This window comes from Haemorhous mexicanus, chromosome 1 (genome assembly GCF_027477595.1).
Source record: "Haemorhous mexicanus isolate bHaeMex1 chromosome 1, bHaeMex1.pri, whole genome shotgun sequence".
In the NCBI taxonomy this organism is placed as follows: Eukaryota; Metazoa; Chordata; class Aves; order Passeriformes; family Fringillidae; genus Haemorhous; species Haemorhous mexicanus.
Genome location: NC_082341.1, coordinates 3,902,042 through 3,921,247, shown reverse-complemented (window position 1 = coordinate 3,921,247; position 19,206 = coordinate 3,902,042). Strand labels below are relative to the sequence as shown.

General features: G+C 42.4%; 1 protein-coding gene across 1 annotated transcript in view; it reads left to right on the top strand.

Annotated features, from left to right (window-relative positions):
- MINDY4 (MINDY lysine 48 deubiquitinase 4) overlaps positions 1-19,206 on the top strand; it is a 76,333-nt gene that overhangs the window by 4,363 nt on the left and 52,764 nt on the right. The window contains exons 4-8 of the mRNA XM_059838707.1: positions 2,519-2,777; positions 3,845-4,263; positions 17,424-17,482; positions 17,813-17,922; positions 18,975-19,091. Coding sequence (XP_059694690.1) covers positions 2,519-2,777; positions 3,845-4,263; positions 17,424-17,482; positions 17,813-17,922; positions 18,975-19,091 — 964 coding nt within the window. The remainder of the gene's footprint in view (positions 1-2,518; positions 2,778-3,844; positions 4,264-17,423; positions 17,483-17,812; positions 17,923-18,974; positions 19,092-19,206) is intronic.

Genomic DNA, 19,206 nt, shown 5'->3' with positions numbered 1-19,206 from the left:
CTCTCCTCTCCTCTCCTCTCCTCTCCTCTCCTCTCCTCTCCTCTCCTCTCCCTCTCCTCTCCTCTCCTCTCCTCTCCTCTCCTCTCCTCTCCTCTCCTCTCCTCTCCTCTCCTCTCCTCTCCTCTCCTCTCCTCTCCTCTCCTCTCCTCTCCTCTCCTCTCCTCTCCTCTCCTCTCCTCTCCTCTCCTCCTCTCCTCTCCTCTCCTCTCCTCTCCTCTCCTCTCCTCTCCTCTCTTCTCTTCTCTTCTCTTCTCTTCTCTTCTCTTCTCTTCTCTTCTCTTCTCTTCTCTTCTCTTCTCTTCTTCTCTTCTCTTCTCTTCTCTTCTCTTCTCTTCTCTTCTCTTCTCTTCTCTTCTCTTCTTTCTCTTCTCTTCTCTTCTCTTCTCTTTCCTCTTCCCCCCTCTTCCCTCTCCTCTCTCCTTTCTTTTTTCTTTATTACTCTTTTTGGGTTTTTTTAATCTCTTTTTCTTTCCCTTTCATAGATCTCTTTCAGTCCCTGACCCTGCCCTGGGAGGGCACAGCAGTGCCCAGTGGTGTTAATGTTGGAAGGGACCTTCAAGATCATCTCATTCCATCCCAGGCTACTCCAAGCCCCATCCAACCTGGCCTTGCACACTCCCAGGGATCCAGGGGCAGCCCCAGCTTCTCTGGGCACCCTGTGCCAGGGCCTCCCCACCCTCACAGGGAAGAATTTCTTCCCAATATCCCACCTAACCCTGCCCTCTGCCCTGAGGCTCACCCTCACCATTGCCATCCCCTGTGGGCAAGGGGAAACCAGGGATTGCCAAGGTCAGCCAGCCAATGCCTGAAATCAGTGTTCATTTCAACCTCTGTGTGACTTTTAACCATGCTGTCAGGGGTGGAGACTTTAATCAGACAGAACTGTGCACTGGTTCATTATTGATGAGTCTGATTTGCTTTTAACTTTGCTCTTGCTGTCAGTGTCTGTGACTTAAAGCAGCCTCTGAGCCAGCACCCCTTGGCAGTGAGGGGTTATGTGGAGCTGGGTTGGGAGTAGCTGTCCTTACTTTTCCTGATGATTCCAGAGGCAGATCAGCCTCCCTTCAGTTTACATCCACGATGCCTCAGGTTTCAGCTTTTATATTTTCAGGTTCTGTGCTGCTTTAGTGTGTGGGTCTGAGCTTCACATCAGGGCATGGTGAGCTCTGTGCACAGAGCAGGGAGACAAAACAATTCCTGCTCCAGCTGGGCACCAAGGACAAATGAGCCAAATCTCAGCCCAGGAGCACAAACCCCGTGGGCTGGAGAGAGAAAAACAAGCAGGGTGGGAGTGCCTGGGCTAAAGCTGGGCTGGGACAATGAACTGCAAGGTGCAAATGGAGCAGAGCTGATCCCAGGGAGAGACCCCGGGAGCGCTCGTGCATTTTGGGGCCATTTTGGGTCATCTTGGGGGCAGCCCTGGCTGGGCTCTGGTGCTGCCCAAGGTGCATCCATGGAGGAGATCCTTGGAATCAATCCCTGCTTTATTCTTTAGCTCTGCCCAGCCTCTGCTCTAGGGCAGCCTGCACAAGGCATCACACCCATCACACACAGCGTGTCCTCACCACACGAGACACACTCCTGGAAAAATGGGTTAAATAAAAGGAACAGGTTTGTGATACAAGATGGTTCAACTTATGGAGTTGCTTTACAATGAATTAGGATGGAGGAAAACATCCCAGAGGGAAAACAACTTCAGGGACTTGTCTCCTTGTGTTAAGGAAGGCGAGTGGTTTTGAGTTAGACAGAATTTATAAATTTATAAATGGACACGGAGTTGGGAATTATGCAGTAAAATAATTGCCATCACAAAAGTGCTTTTGTTTTTGGATTAAAATAAATGTTCTATAGCTGGAAAAGGGTGAGAGGGGTCAGTAGAGTCAGTCTAAGTAACAGGAGAACAGAGGATGTGAGCAAAAGTGTTAACAAATTTTCAAACATGGAGAAGGAGCAGGTTGTAGCTTAGGACCTGTCTGATATAAAAAATAAATTTAACTTTCTGCTACGATTCACAATCATACAATCACAGAATGGATTGGGCTGGAAGGGAGCTAAAAGCTCATCTCATTCCACCCCTCTGCCATGGGCAGGGACACCTTCCACTATCCCAGGTTGGTCCAAACCCTGCCCAACCTGGCCTTGGGCACTTCCAGGGATCCAGGGGCAGCCACAGCTTCTCTGGGCACCTGTGCCAGGGCCTCCCCACCCTCACAGAGAAGAATTTCTTCCCAATATCCAATGTAAATTTCCCCTCTCTCATTTTGAACCCTTTTTACATCAAAATAAGTAAGCATGGGATGGTGTTACCCATATTAGAACCCATTGTGACAGGTAAGAATGATGAAATAATGTCCTCCAGTCCTACATCCAGGTGTTTAGGGGAAAAGTGACTGCATTTGATTTCCATTTCAAAGTAAAATGTAACTTAATTTGACAGCAGTGCTCTAATTAGCTGGTTTTATTAATTCACTTGTGCATAACTTTGCTGTTTCAAGCTTTTCTTCTTTCTTCCCTCTAGGTATGATGCTGAGAACCCACTGGATAAAATCCCTCCACCCAGAAAACATCAGCACAGAGGTGAAAAATGCCACACAGGGACAACCCACAGCAGTCCCTTACCCTGTGCTTGGGACAAGAAGTTAAAAGACAGTCGAGAGGATTTAAAAGCAGCTGTGATTTCTGAGGAGCTGAAATCCACAGGGAAGGAGAAGTCCAGACCCAGGGCTGGTCTCATTGCCAGAGGAATGACGGCTGGACCAGTGGCAAGCTCACCAGAGGTGATTCCCAACACTTTACAAAATGTTTGGCTTGCCCATGGGTTTTAGATCCAGCCTGCTGGGGTAAAAAAGTCACTTGCAAATAATGTTCAATGGCTTCTGCATGTTAATGCAGAAATTAAATCTGCAGGCTGGAAAGAAGGGGTAAGTTAGGGAAATTGTTGTGCTTCATTCAGAATTTCAGATAAAAGCACTGCAGGCAGCCACCCCCTGCATGGCTGTGATCTCAGCTCACTGAATTCCTGGATCATTCTTGAGACCTCTTGGCAGATTTGGTTTTCCATTTTCCTGTGGGAATTGCTTTGTTACCTTCACAGTGTCTGTTTTACTCTGGTTTTTCCAAGACTCCACATTTAATCACTAGCAGTTTGGAACTGAAAATTGCTTTCAGTTGAAAATATTTTCCTGAATTGATCAAATCTGACCATATTCCATCAAGAAGTGCTTTCAAAGCATGGTTAAAAAATTCTTGCCTTTTTTTTTCCTTTATGCTTCTTTTTATAATGACAGGGACTTTTCCAATGTAAAATTAAGCCTGTGATAATGAGAAATTAAAATATTTAACTGTGACATTTAGGTAGTATTAAAGAGCATCTGGAAATTCAACGAATTAGTTGGATATTAGTAAATATCTCTGATTTAGAAGTAAAGACTAGATACCTGTAGTGGTAGATGCCAGTAAAATATTTTATATGTCTTGGTTTCCTGAGCTGGATACAATCCCAAAATTAGGCTTTTAGGAGGTAATTTGTTGTTGTTCTTGGTAATACCATGGAGAACATGTTTTAATGGTAGGCAGCATCTTTAATACTGGTCAAATTGTAAGTGAAAGTGGTTGTCTTATTTTATTCCTGACTTTTTAATAATCTGATTTACTCTCTAAGCTGGTTCCTAAAAATGAATGAATAGGTCCTGGTTCCTAAAAATGAATGAACAGGTCCTGGTTCCTAAAAATGAATGAATAGGTCAGCTCAGAAATCAGTGCTAGAACTTTCCTTTGCTTTTTGTGTTTATTTAGAGATAAAGGTGACATTTTAATCAGTGGCTTTCATGGCACTTTCTTCCAGGATCCCCAAAAAAGGAGGATTTCCAAAAGATCCACGAGCATCAGCAGCCCAGCCCAGCCCAGGGATGAGGAGCATGAAGAGCATGACCTGAGTGTCCCAGGCCCTGATCTGCAGGACAGCAAAGCATCTCCAACAAAATCCCACCTGGAATTGGCATCGAGGACTGTGCTGAGCTCACACAGCAGCTCTGCCTCTGAAAAACCAAGGAACAGCCCCAAAGATCCAGAGGACTTTTTGTCCAAGCTGCTGTCTGAGAGAGAGAGGGCCAAGACAGAAGAGAAGAAATCTCTTCCAAGCTCTGGTGCAGACAGCAGTGAGAAAAGCCTTAAAGTGAATGTTCCTCACAGACATTTGGGGGCTGGGAGAGAGAAGAAGGAAAGATCCCTCAGGAAAACTGAGAGTCGGTTGTCAGGCCACAGGTGAGAGTATTTCTGGGGATTTTATGCTAAACCAGTTTTTATTATTTTTCTGCACTATTTCTTGGTATAAAATTTTAAGAACTGTCTCCCTCTGAGACCTCCAACTATATATTTTTGGCTTTTCTCTCTTTTATGTTCTCAATTGAGGTTTTTAATTTTTTTTTTTCTGGGTAAAATTTAAGAGTGGGAGATGCAGCATTTTTTAAATTTATACACTAACACTGATTTCTTAAAATTATTATTGCTATTTTGTTTTCCAGTTTAATTTCTTACTGAGGTACCATAAGTGAAGGCCCTATTGAGAAGGAAGCAATTACACATTAGGTCTAAGTACATTTATAAGTTAGGGGCTGTGGGAATCATCAAACTGGGGGTGTGCTGGAGCTGCAGATGGGCCAGGAGTGGCACCTCCTTCCTATCTGGAACCAAAAATTGGCTGAAAAGAGCATTCCACAGTGTCAGCATTCCACATTCATTTAATTTGTGAAAGATTAACATGTAATGGGCCAAAGTACCACAGTCTAAAGTCTTAAAGCTCTGGTTTCATCCTATAAGGTAGTGCTGCCCCATCCCTTCATCCTTCCCACTCCCAGGGTGATTTTTTCCTCTCACTCAGCAATAATTGAGGTAGAGAAGAGAGCTTCAGTGGCCTTTGGCAGCTCCCCAGCAAAGCTGAGAATATTGAGTGTATTCCTGATATTGGCTAATCAATGAATGAACAGTTCATTATGGGTGAGCCTCAGAGGTGTGGTGGAGTTCCCTGGAAGGAATTCCCTGAGAAGACTGTTGCTGAAAACCAGTGAAAAGTCTGATACAAACCTCACTTTTTAGCAGCTGGGTCCTACATGGGGGTCACAACAATCCCAGCCAGCACCACGGCTTTGGGAAAGCAGGTGGGGAAGGGACCTGGGGGTGCTGGTGACAGTGGCTGAACTCAGCCAGGAGTGCCCAGGTGGCCAATGGCACCTGGCCTGGGTCAGCAATAGAGTGGCAGCAGGGCCAGGGCAGGGATTGTCCCCTGTACTCAGCACTGGTGAGACCACACCTCAAATTCTGGAGTCACTTTTGGACCCCTCATGACAAGAAAGACTTTGAGGTGCTGGAGCAAGTCCAGAGAAAGGAACAGAGCTGGGGAAGGGTCTGGAGCACCAGGAGTGGCTGAGGGAGCTCAGCCTGCAGAAAAGGAGGCTCATGGAGGGACCTTGTGGCTCTGCACAACTCCTGACAGGAGGGGACAGCCAGGGGGTTCAGGCTCTGCTCCCAGGGAACAGGGACAGGAGGAGGAGAAATGGGCTCAAGCTGTGTCAGGGGAGATTTAGTTTGGATATCAGGGAAGATTTCTTCACTGAAATGATGGTCAGCCTTGGAACAGGCTGCCCAGGGCAGTGATGGAGTCACCACCCCTGGAAGTGCTCAGAAGCAGTGTGGATGTGGCACTTGGGGACAGGGTATGGTGGTGACCAGGGCAATACTGGTTGGACTCGATGACCTGAGAGATCTTTTCCAACCTAAACAACTTTGTAATTCTGTGGTTCACTCAGATGTGTTTGGACATGCTGGCACTTCCCAACCTTTGGAGAAGCTGGGCTGGAAGGGGGGTGACCCACAGGATGTGCTGCCATCCTGGCTGTGCTCCATCCCTGCAGGCAGGGAGGGATTGGGAACGATTCCCTTTGCTCCCAGAGCTGCTTTGGTCTCAGCAGGAGCAGGAGAGGGAGCCCTTTCCTAAGCAGAGCCCTTTCCTTATTCATTCCTGCCGGGCAGTGGGAGCTGCAGCCAGCAGTGTCACTGGGATATTTTCTGAAAAAGCCCTTTGCCAGGATTTCTTCTCCTGGCAAGAGGAGAAGCCTCAGCTTCTCCATGGTTTGCTTCTCTGGAATGTGATCTGGAGCTTGTTTATCCAAACATGTGAATTGTTTTTAATGAATGGCCAATCACCATCAGCTGTGTTGGACTCAGAGCAGTCAGTCATGAGTTTTCATTATCATTCTTGTTTTGCCTTCTGATGTCTCCTTTCTCTTTCTTTAGTAAAGTTTTAGTTTAGCATTTCTTTTAATTTAATATAATATCCTAAAATAACAAATCAGCCTTCTGAAACATGGAGTCAAGTTCTCATCTCTCACCTCGTCCTGGGGACCTCACAACCCCCCAGCAGAGCATGTGGGTCCCTGCTGAGCTCCTGGAAGCACCCACAGAACCCAGCAGGGCTGCTGGGACTCCTGGAGGTCACAGGGAGGAATAGAGACTCCAGATAAACACCCACAATATCAGGCCTGGCTCTTGCAAAACTTTTATTTCCCTTCAGCCAAGTCCTGCAGGTTTTGGTTAAAGTGATTGAGCATTTTAAATAATGAAAAATTACAGTGGTAATACAGGGGGAATTACCACTGGATTACAGAGGTAATACAGTGAAAAACTGCAGTGCAAATACAGCAGGTATTTGTCTGGATCCTCTTCCATTCTCTGTTTCTAAATCCTAATCTAAGTATTTAGATGAGCAGCTGAAAACCTCTGTAGGATTAACCACAGCTGGCTCATTCACAGCATCTGCAATTCTGGTTTTGTTTCCTTTAGAAAACTAAAGATAAATCTTATTTTTCCTTCCATTTACTTTACTTTTTGATTCTCTTTTCTCCCATGCCAAAAGTGCTGTAACAGCATGCAAGCTGAAGGCATTCTGTGCAAACATAAGAGAAAAAATTGGAAGTAAAACTACTGCCAGGCTTTAAAAGAATACCTGGCCATAAAATATCCTAGGGAAATGCAGATGCACAGCATTTTGACTCACACCTTTTAATGAAAGAAATTACAGGGCTCAATGGTGGTTCTTTATTGCCATGATTGTATTTTTTGCCAAATTATGAAGGGTTATTTCATTAAAAAAATACATTATGCTGTAGAGTTTGCATACCTACCCAGATCCTACAGGTGGGTTTTATTTTAGAATTTTTGTTTTTAATTAATCCATGAGAAAAGCAACATATAGGTGGCAGCAAATCTTCATTTATCCTGAGCTGTAAGCAGACAGCAGCCAGTTGAATTTCTCAATTCACAGAACCCCACAGCAGCAGGGTGGAAGGGACCTCAAGGATCACCTGGTCCAACCTTCCTTGGCAAAGGCACAGTCTAGACAAGCTGACCCAGAACCCTTTATGCCAAATCTTAAAAGTGACCAGGGTTTGGGAATTCACCACTTTTCCTTGGGGGATGGTTCCAATGGCTGGTTGTTCTCTCGAAAAGTTTTCCTCTTGTGCCCAATTGGAATGTCCCCAGGAGTGATTTGTACTCATGGCCTCTTGGACTTTTCCATGTGATTCTTTGGAAAAAGGGAGTTTCCACCTTATGTGGAGCCAGGCTTTAAATGCTGGGACGTGGTGATGTTGTGCAAGCAGTGCACACACATTTATACAGAAATACGTCAGTAATTCCTCCAGCTCCTTCTCAGCAATTTTATTTAACTTAACAAATTAAAAATGACATTTATGTCTCAGTGCCACTTCAGTGGAGAATTTGAAACCACTTTCAGGTCATTTGATTCTCTTGTTTATTGTTCATCTTCAAAGGAGTATTCCCTTTTTTTTGTTGAGTCTCTGATCCTCTCAGTTGTATACAAGGCCAAGAGAAATGTGGATTATTCACTACCTTTTTTTTTTTTTTTTAAGAGATTTTGAAGGGAATAAAACCCTAAATTTAAAAGTACCCAGTCCAAGATTTCCACCTAAAAATTGCTGTGTCTGTGGTTTCTTAAGATCCATAGGAACCTGGGAGAGATGATGTTGAGGGAACATAACTCAGGTCACAGGGAGCAAATTAATAAAGACTCTCCTGAGTTTTTTATCCTGGGTAGAGCCTGGAATGGCAGCAAGGAAATGTTCTCTGCTTCCTTTAATATCTGAGGTAGGATTGGGCCAGGTGACCTCTAAATCATCCTGTGATTCTCCTTGGTGCTGAATCCCCTACTGGAGGGGAGTATTTATCAATACCTCAGCTCACAGAATAAAGGATGAGTGGAATGGAATTCATGATCTTTAGAAATGGTAAAGAAATAAATGGGTGTTGAAGTTGATGACTGTCCTTGCATTAAAGACTTTCTATTGCTTTTCCAGAAATAAAGCCACGATGAATAATGACTTTTTGGGAAGATTACATGGGGTTAGAAGGTCAAGATTGCCCCATTTCATAGCTTGAGCGAACAAAACTGGGGAAAAGCAAGAAAAACCCACTTCAGAACAGTTGAGAAGCAGTTCTTTTGTCTTGGCTACAGAGGCATGCTGCAGTTGTTGCTCCTGCAGCCCCTGAAGTGTTTTCCTAATTTTCCATTAAGTCTATCAGTGCAAAGTGTGGTGGTGCTGTGGAAACCCTCCAGTTGTCAGCTGAATAGTTTTTGGATGAGTAAATCTGAGCTGGCAGTTCTGCAGTGGGCTACAACCAACTTTTGCTGAGTTAGAGGGGCAGATTTGATCAGTAGAGCTCCATTTCTCTTCTGGTAGTTACAAGGAAGAACATGTGATGCTTGAAATTCTGGTTTTCACATGTAAAGCCAATCAACTTCCTTCCCCCAGTTCCAAGAAAAACAGCATGAAATTAAAATCAGAGCACTGAAATCAGAAAAAAAGGGTAAAACTGGACCAAGGGAACAAAAGGAACTGAAGTTGAGGATATTTCGTAGGAGCTCCAAGGGAATGGCTCAGAATCAGAAAGGCACAAAAAAGTGGGAGTATCATGACGTCAAAATAAAAATTTCCTGCTGCCATTAGTGAGCAGAGAGATGCAGCAGTGAATCCCATTGTCCAGAGGCAGAGATGTGTCCAGCTCCAGGAGAAGGGAGGATAATTGATTCTGCACTCATCCTTCCATTGTGAGCAATCCCCTGGATTCAATGACCTGATTGTGCCTGGCCCCCAGTGCTGGCTGCAGCCTGGCTGTGCTGCTGCTCTGCTGCAGCATTCTGCCAGGGCAGAGGGGCATCCCAGGCACCAGGCACTGCTCTATGGCTGTGGAAGTTGGATTCAGGTGCTTTCTCTGATGCCTCAGGTTTAGCTTTTATATTTTCAGATTCTGTGCTGCTTCAGTGTGTGGGTCTGAGCTTCACATCAGGGCATGGTGAGCTCTGTGCACAGAGCAGGGAGACAAAACAATTCCTGCTCCAGCTGGGCACCAAGGACAAATGAGCCAAATCTCAGCCCAGGAGCACAAACCCCGTGGGCTGGAGAGAGAAAAACAAGCAGGGTGGGAGTGCCTGGGCTAAAGCTGGGCTGGGACAATGAACTGCAAGGTGCAAATGGAGCAGAGCTGATCCCAGGGAGAGACCCCGGGAGCGCTCGTGCATTTTGGGGCCATTTTGGGTCATCCTGGGTGCAGCCCTGGCTGGGCTCTGGTGCTGCCCAAGGTGCATCCATGGAGGAGATCCTTGGAATCAATCCCTGCTTTATTCTCTAGCTCTGTCCAGCCTCTGTTCCAGGTCAGCCTGCTCAAAGTCATTTCCAGCCCAAAGCTGAGCCTCTCCCATGCACTGTGGCTCCAGCAAAGTGCCAGTGAGCTCAGAGCCAGGGTTTCTCCTCCTGCCACGATCTCTCTGCTGAGCTCACCACAGCTGGGCACTGTTCAGTGCTTCCCATCCCCAAAATATCCTTCTCTGTTGGTAAGAAGCCTTTTCCTAGCAGTGCCCTGTGTTCTAACACAAATAGGGTTGGGTTAGGGAATTGCCACAGACACCAAGTGGAACATTTCTCATATTTCAGAGAGTCTTGGAAATCATGGATGGAAAAGAACCTTTAGGGTCATTTCTTTCTAAGGCAGAGTAATCACTGCTATGTATATTTATATTTGCTGTAATACTTTTTCCAGGTTTTGTCTTCTCCAGTCTTAAATGACTCAGGTGACACCTCTCCCCTGATAATACATTCACTTTCTAGCAGTTCCTATTAAAAAGAATATTTTTTTGTTGTATTCACCTTCCATTTGCTATTTTTTGTCCTGTTGTCCATAGCTGAAGTTGATTTTTTGACTGCTGTTTTTTTTTCCTTGCTACATATTCACCTCTGTTAAAATACTCTAAATATTTTTCATGTTCCTTTAGGCATTTTTTGTCTGAAGCTTGTACTGTTGGCTAAATATTTTTATCTTTGCTGCTCTGAACTTTTGCTGTTGTTTTTCTCTCAGGGTTTACTGATTTGTTTTTTATTTCCCCCATGTATTTCGGGGTGTCTCTGGCATTGTCACACTGTGACTCTCAGATAACAGGGCAAGAGCTGCCACCTTCTGCTCCTGGCCTGGTCCTCAGCATTATCAAATCACAGTACAGGTGAACCCATTGTGTTACTGAGAATTCTGCTTTTTCTCTTTCATATATTCCACAAAAAAGGGCTCTGAAAACTTATTTATATAAATAGGAAATCCCTAGAGGAAAAAAAATACAAATCTTTAAACAAATTCCTTAAATCCTTTAAAAACATATTCAGGGTTGTTTAGCTGTTTTGGTTTTTTATTCTTTTAGCTATCTGACACTTTCAAAATGTTATTGTATAAATATTGTAAGGACCATAATGCTTCCCAAATATTATTTTGAAAGTCTTATGGTCCTTAAAGGATTGATATTCATGCTCTTTGTTATTAACAGGAATAAAAAAAGCTTATTTTCCATGTGAGGACTGAGCCAATACCTGTCAATTATGGATGGTTGAGTGCCTAAAACTGTAAATATCCTCTCTTATCTTTTTATCCTGCATCATCCCCAGCCACAGTCTGGGCTGATCTGCATCAGGAGATTGGCAGAGAACGTTGGCCATGAGTTTTTGAGCAAGTCCTGAGCAGGATTTGGTGTTCCCTCAGTCAGTGTAAGCAACAAAGCAGAGCACAAGCAACCCAGGAGATTTCTGGACTGCACTGATAATTTCTTGACACAGGGAAACAGGAGAATTCAATGTCCATTGAAGGTTAAAATGGGAATGTTTCGTTTCATAAAGAATACTAATTAACATTCCAGCTTTAATGCTATTTTTTTAAAAATAAAATTGAATTTCCAACTGGAAGGAAAAATAGTTCCAGCAAAGTTATGTAATGTACATTATTTACCCAGCAGATTTGCTTGGCTTCAGTCTTTCCTACTGTGAATTTTGGTGTAAAAGTAGGTTTTCTAGGAATATTCTGTATTGTTTGCCTGGTGGGCTGCAATATTTCAGTGTTACTCACAAAATCAGTGTGTGGGATGGGCTGGCACTGTCTAAAATAATACCTGGCAGTTTGGTGAGTAATGAAGTTTTGATCCTGGGAGGTGTTGAGCAGTTCCTAAAAGTCCTCACCACCCTGACAGCCAATTCTGTGGAATGAGGGCTGAGCTCCCACAGCCAGGTCATTTTGGACTTGATCTTGTTTAAAACCAGCCAGAAAGCCCCAGATTATCCCGGGATTCTCAGTGTGTGTGTGAGCAATGCCTGAGGAATCAACTCAGTTTTTCCCACTGTCAGAGGAAGAGGATGCATTGGGCTGGGGTGGCGTTTCTAGAAAGTAGGAGTTGAGTCAGAGTCTGGCAGGAGCAGCCCAGGAGTAAATTACGTTGGTGCATTTCCTTCCACCTTTGTCTGGGCTCTCTGCATTGTCCTTCAGCCCCACTTTGCATCATCTCCAGTGCTTGGAGTGGTTTTGGAAGCAGGAAACATGGTGAGAACAGTGCTGGAGCAGCCCAGGAGTGTTGGATTTGCTGGGAATGCCTCAGTGAGGGCAGGAATGATGGATCTGACTCCATGTCCTCAGAAAGCTAATTTGTTACTTTATAATACTATATTATATTAAAGAATACTAATCTATACTTAAGAATACAGAAAGGATACAGACAGAAGGCTAAAAAGATAATAATGAAAACTCCTGACACTCTCCAGAGCCCTGACACAGCTTGGCCCTGACTGGCCAAAGAGTGAAAACAACTCCCAGCAGAATCCAACAAAACAATCACCTGTGGGTGAACAATCTCCAAACACATTCCACATGAGCACAACACAGGAGAAGCAAATGAGACAAGAATTGTTTTTCTTTTCTCTGAGGCTTCTCAGCTTCCCAGTATAAAAATCCTGGGTGAAAGGATTTTATCAGAGAATATGAATGCCACACAGGATTGAATCACGTTGGCACATTTCCTTCCACCTTTGTTTGGGGTCTTCAGCCACACTTTGCATCATCTCCAGTGCTTTGGAGTGGGTTTGAAGGCAGGAAACATGGTGAGAACAGTGCTGGAGCAGCCCAGGAGTAAATTACATTGGCACATTTCCTTCTGCCTTTGTCTCGGGTCTCTGTGTTATCCTTCAGCCACACTTTGCACCATCTCCAGTGCTTGGATTGGGTTTTGGAGGCAGGAAACACAGTGACAACAATGCTGGAGCAGCCCAGGAGTAAATCAGGTTGCCATATTTCCTTCCACCTCAGTCTGGGGTGTCTGCATTGTCCTTCTACCACACTCTGCATCATCTCCAGTGCTCTGGAGTGGCTTTGGAGGCAGGAAACACAGTGAGAACAGCCCAGGAGTAAATTAGGGTGTCACATTTCCTTCCACCTTTGTCTGGGGTCCCTGCATTTTCATTCAAGCCACACTTTGCATCATCTCCAGTGCTCTGGGGTGGGTTTGAAGGCAGGAAACGTGGTGAGAACAGTGCAGCCACACCTTCCTGGAGAGAGGAACCAAACCCTCCTGGAGGGGTTCTGGTCCCTTGCTCCAGGGGTCAGCCTGGATTTGACTCATCCAACTGGCAGCAGAGGAATGTCAGTCAAACAAAACTGGCTCATCCATGGGGAATATGGATTTAACTCACCCATGGATGAAAAGAGAGGTTGTGGTTGCCAAATCAGGAGTGAAAACCTTCAAGTGCCCGCAGTTGTGTAACACCTTTAATAACATAATGCTTGGACCGGAAAAAAGGGCCTAAAATAAATTCATAACTATTGTGGCTTTTGTGTGGTGCCAATGGATTTATGGCAGCAGAGCCCATGGTGTAACATCTGTGGGGCTGCCATTTGCCCTTTTAGTATTTTTCCAGCACTCCATAGGAAGAGGCACTTTGCAATTACTGGAAATGACAAATGGCTTCTGGATCATTTCTTTATTTTTGGAAAGGAGGTAAATCTGGAGAGGTCCAGCCTGTTGCCTGAAGTGCAGTCAGTCAGTTGAGAATTTGCATTAGAGGATCATGGAGGTGTGTTCCCACTCACACTATTCCATGACTCTGTGGAATTACTTGCTCCTTAAAAAAAAATCATTTGTGTGCAGGTAGTACAAGGAAGTTTTTTTAACCCTGTTTACCCCTCAGATTGCTTTCCCAGGAGGCAAAATCTCTGTGGGCTCTCCAGTAACCTGTTTTTTGAATTCACCTTTTTTTATGATAAGGTAAGAGAATGCCCCATCCTCAGTGTAAGCTTTTATCTCCCAGTTTAGCAGGTGATAGTAGTTTTCAGGAAGATGATTTATATTGTTACAATGGTTTGGACTGTTAAAAATCTGAGGTTTCTGACAGGAAATAGAAGACCACAAATATTCCACATCATTAAAAATTAAATGGCCCAAGAGTTGAAGGCCCAAACCAGACAGAGTGGGTACTTAATGAATGGTGAACAGAGCAGAGGGTTGGATTCATCTCCAGTGATGTGAATTGATTGAGTGCCAAAATCTGGGAACCCTTGTCTGTGCTTTATGTAGTGTCTTGTGGGTGCTGTGCATTTTTGTTTAGTGGAATTTTATCTCCTTCTTTCTTAAATTTTACTAATTATTGTTTATTTTGCTGACAGCAGTTTAGAGCTGCTGAACATAATGGTGAGTTCACACTGAGCTCCTTGGAAATTTCAGTGGGAATTTCACACTCCAAAATCTCTGGTGGAGAAGAGTAGGAACAAAGCAGCTCCAATTTATTCTAATTCTGGTTTTGTAGCTGGACATAAATATTTATTCATAGCCTATGGATGAGTTTTGTGTTCAGGTGAGCCCAGCTCATCAGGCACTTCAAACCACCTTGTAGCTCAACCTGTGATTATAGTAATTCTTTTTTATATACAAACCTTCCCAACAAAGATTTCACGTTGTCACAGTTAGTAAAATTTAGCAGGACAAATGCAGACTCATGTGTGAGGGAATCTGTTTCCATCAGAAGTGACCACTTCTATTAGAAATTACCCTTTCAGTGCCAAGGTTCTCATTTACCTGTTTTATATCTGTCAGTGTTCACAAATATATCTGTCATCTGCTCACCAGTTAATTTTTTATATTGCAAATGTTCAAATCAAATCAGATGCAGGTCTTCACTAAAAAGGAAAGTAGGGGAAATTAAGTGTATGAGCCTCTGTTACCTATGTCAACCTGTCTTGCCAACATGACAGAATTTATATTAAATTCTCATGACAAGACCTTTTTCTTGTAGAAGAAGGAATGCCTGTATTGCCTGGCATTGATTGTGATCATGTCCTTTGCATCTTTACAATTTCTTTTAATATTTCTGATTTTTTATTGTGCCCCAAAGCAGAGACAAGCTGCGCCACAGAAATGGCCTTTTTTACCCTCTTGCAAACAGCAGTAGAGGCTATTTTTCAATTATCTACTCTGCAGATTTTATTCACTATTCCAAGAATATCAGATATGTCTGCCTATTCTACATCCAGTACAAAAGCTGATGTAATCTGGCCATGAAAATGGGTTTTACCACCACCTTAAAGGCACTGATGTTTAATTTTTAGGCCCCTTTGTTTATTTGACCTCTTGTGAGTGTTGATGTAAATAGGAAATGGTGGAGTGCACATCCATTATTGTGCCAAGGAGCTCCCTCTCTGCCAGTTCAGCTCTGCTCTGTAAATCCATTCTCCTACAATGCTTGGAGGCCAGAGAGGAATGTTCAAATATTTAGAGAAAGTACTGTATAGTATGTTTAGAATGAAGCATATTTTCTTCCTGTCCCATTTTCCTGCCATGAAGGATGACTTCCCCCTTCCCTGAGTGTTCCAACCAATTGGTTTTACACCTACAATAAATTTTCCTGGAACAGCAGCCCTCTGCTGCAATGGAAATTGCAATAAATGTCCTGGCTGTTTTGAGAAACACAAGTTCCCCTCAAGGAGGGGAGCCTCCACCTGCAAAAATACCCCACTTGAGCAGAAAACACCCAGCATTAATCTTGGGTGTCAGTGCTTTCCTCAGCTTGATGGGAATTCTCAGCCTGGAGAATTCCAAGCACTTTGCATCCCGGGCTTGGTTCTTCCTGGAATGGGTGTAGAACCAACATCTTTTAGACTTTCCAGACAGAATTAACAATACAAAAACTGGTGCCAGGAGAGCTACATGTGAATTGTACCGTGGGGGGCTGTATTTTCATTTAGAAATGGAAACTGTGGTGCTGCATTTCGTGTCAGGATCACAGAATCACAAAATCACAGAATCACACAATCACAGAATGGTTTTGGTGGAAAGGACCTTAAAGATCACCCTGCCATGAGCAGGGACACCTCCCACTAGACCAGCTTGATCCAAGCCCTGTCCAACCTGATCTTGGAAGATGTTAAAAAACTCTTGCAAAATTAGATAGAAATGGATTGACTGGGAAGAAGCACTAGGAAAGAAGAGAGAATGGTGTACAGTCTCAGGCAAAACAAAAATGTGGCTTTTGGTTATGCCTGAGTGACATGACTTGGCTGAAAAGTATTTTATTGGTGAATTTATTGTCATTAAGACCCTTTCCTTGACCAGGAGAGAGGAAAATAGTAGCAAGCAGCTCTGGGAAGGGAATCTCAGCTGAAATTCATGTCAGGGAACACCAAGGGAAGATCTGACTGTGTTGTAAAATACTCCACAATCAACTCAATTCAATTCTGGGTCACATAAAAATACAGAAATCCTCAGTGGGAGCTCAGGGCTGCTTATGCCACTACACAAATTTGCTCTCAGTCCTCTTTATTTTTACTGACCTGCTGGGCCTCCCATTTATTTTTACCTGAAATTCCTAGAATGTGGGTGATTCATTTCCATTCTGTCTGGCCTGAATCAGGGCCACCCACATTTCATTGCCTCCATCCTTTAACTTATTTATAGCTAAAAAAGAGAAGTGTTTCTGTTCTTATAGTATCAAATACTATCTGTGAGAAAGCTGCCAAAATGCCTTTAAGCTGGGCAAATCCTGAGTGTGATCTGTCTGTGTTATGGTTTTATTATTTCATTCTCTGAAAAGGAAATTAAGCTCATGGAAAGTATGACATGACAGCAGTTGTTGCTGTAACATCGTGCCTACAAAAAATGTTGCTGAGGAAACTATTCCATTCTATTTTTGAAAGGATTGTCAGTGCAATTCCTTTTTTTCCAAAGCAAAAGCCAATGATACAGTATTGCATTCTTGGGAAAAAAAAAAAGGAAAAAAAAAATCAGTTTTTTGCCATTTTTAAAAAAGGTTATTTGAAAGTTTTCCTTGATTCTGAATTCGTTTTGGTGTGATTTCAACAGGAAGAATCAAACCCATTTGGTCTCCAAAAATCAAATGTTTTATTTCAGCTCTGACTTCACAGCCAAGTTTAAGTGCCTAATCCTTTTAGCAGTTATTTATAAGAATTTTAAGCTATTAATTGTGTAATATGCAATTAAATCATAAGAGGAGTTGAACAACTGATCCCTCTTAATGGATTAAAAATATACCCTGGTGAAGGAACCAGTCTAAGACCTATTCCCACTTTTATTATTTGGATATTTCAAGTAGTTTAAAGTCTAATTTGAATTTTACCCTGATCCCTGTCAGGGATTTAAGTTTTATTTTATGTCCTGATTTGTCATATCACACAAACTAAATGAGATTGATGCTGGAACAGGACTGAAATCCCAAATCAAACACAGGGTAATGCTCTGTGCTGGCTGCTTTTCCTGATAAACTCCTGGAGTGCAGCTTTCTTCCACTGAAAAAGGCTTTTCTCTAAGACCATTTATTTCTTAGACCATATATTTATTTTACATATATATATATAAATATATAAATATAAATATAAATATAAATATATATATATATATATATATATATATATATATATATATAAAGTTATATCCTTGTGTGGGAATGCTCCCTATTTCTTATTGTTTATTCTAACACCTTTTCTCATTTAAAATTTTTAAAATTACCATTTTGTCATTAATTTCTTGATTAATTTTCCTGTAGGAAGTCTCCAACATCTACTGGCTGTAAAGAAGACCAGACAAAAGAAGCCCTAGAATTGGGTAAGTTTTGTCAAGTTTCAGTTTGGCTTTTGCCATCTTTTGTATTGTTCAGAGCAGCTGTGGCCAAATAAATACATAGGAGTGGCTTCTTTTGCAACTCTTAGTTGATTTAGAGCAATTGCATTTGCTATAAACTTCTAAACAGACAAATCATTAAGAAATGGTCAGACAAAGGCTGGCTCGTGTGTTTTTATCTGCCCTTTCTGGCTAAAACTATTTTTCTTTTTATAAAGACAATAAATGGTAATTTTCATGCTGATGAGCATCTGAGTGTGCTGGGGAAAACAATTCTTTCCATCCAACACTTGATTTATTTTTTTTTTCTTTCAGTTGATGTTGAAGATGAAGAGACAACTGGAGAAGTCAATAAGACCCCAGATCTTTCAACACTCTATGTGCTTCAAATAGTATCAAAGGCAATTGATATTTCTCTTGCAAAAGTAAGAGTCATTATGGTAAATATGAACAGATCTCTGAGGTTGTTGTTTGAGTTTCCTTAGCCAAAGCTGCAGTGGGTTGCTCTGAGTTGTATTTTTGAACATGTGCTGTATTCCTGAATCTATACTTTGTCCAGGTGACAGACTACATTACTCAGAGTACATTACATTACATTACATTAGGGATGCCTGAATTCAGAAAAATGCCCTCATGCATCAGCCCCCTTGAAGCACAGATAACAGCTTTATTACCTAAGCTTGCAATATTTCCTTAATGCTCCTAGTCAGTTACTCATGTGGTTATTCTCCAGTCCTTTCAGCTGACAGTGGTTTATTATTCCCCCCTCACTGTTTCTGCCTTTCTTATCTCCCCTTTTTTGAGCAGAGATGAAATTATTAAATACTTTTCCTTCCCATTCAGACAGAGGAGAAAAAAAAAATCCCAGACCAAATAATGAGGGTGTATTCCAATTTAATTGCTAGATCAGTGAGCTTGGAGGAACTCTACCAGCCCTGAGTGTGGTTTTTTTTTTTTGGGTTTTTTTTTTTTTTGTTTTTGTTTTTGTTTTGTTTTGTTTTGTTTTGTTTTAAATTTCCTGAGCTCTGCTCTAGCATGAATGCCATTTATTCAGTGTGGCTGTTGCTGGCCCTGGTCTGGATTTGTTGCTACCTGAAATACAGAAATCAACCATTTATCTAACATCTATCTTATAGAGGTTCCTTTTCTCCCTCATGTCATCATTGGTTGCTCTTCCAGCTGTTAAATTTCAGGCAGTGCCCTTGGATGCTTCCATGGGAAACTGTGCCCCAGACATTAGACATAAATATTTTCCAGTGCTGAGCAGCTCCCAGCATTATGAGTGGAAGGAATATGGCAGGAAAAGGAAAATATTGCTCCTTTTCATTGGGGTGTTGCTATTTACAGTATGGATTAAACAGAAGAGGATGGTTGTACAGTTAGTCATTACCCTTCTATACTCCTCCTTTCTTTTCTACAAATTATAGTGTTTTTGATTTGTTTTCAAAATAAGATTTTTTTCCCCTTTCTTTTATAGGAATTAAAAAATCTTCTGTTTGGCTCCAGTCTTTGTTGCTTCAGTGAAGAATGGAAAATCCAGAGTTTTACATTTAACAATATCCCACAGCTAAAATATGGCATTGTGCAGAAAAAGGTACTGTAAATTCCTTCCTAACACTGATCTTTGCTTTTTACACTGACATTACAAAGGCTGTGTGTTTCAGCAGTGAAAAAAATTAGTTTTCTAAAGACTTTTCTCCTCCTTTAAA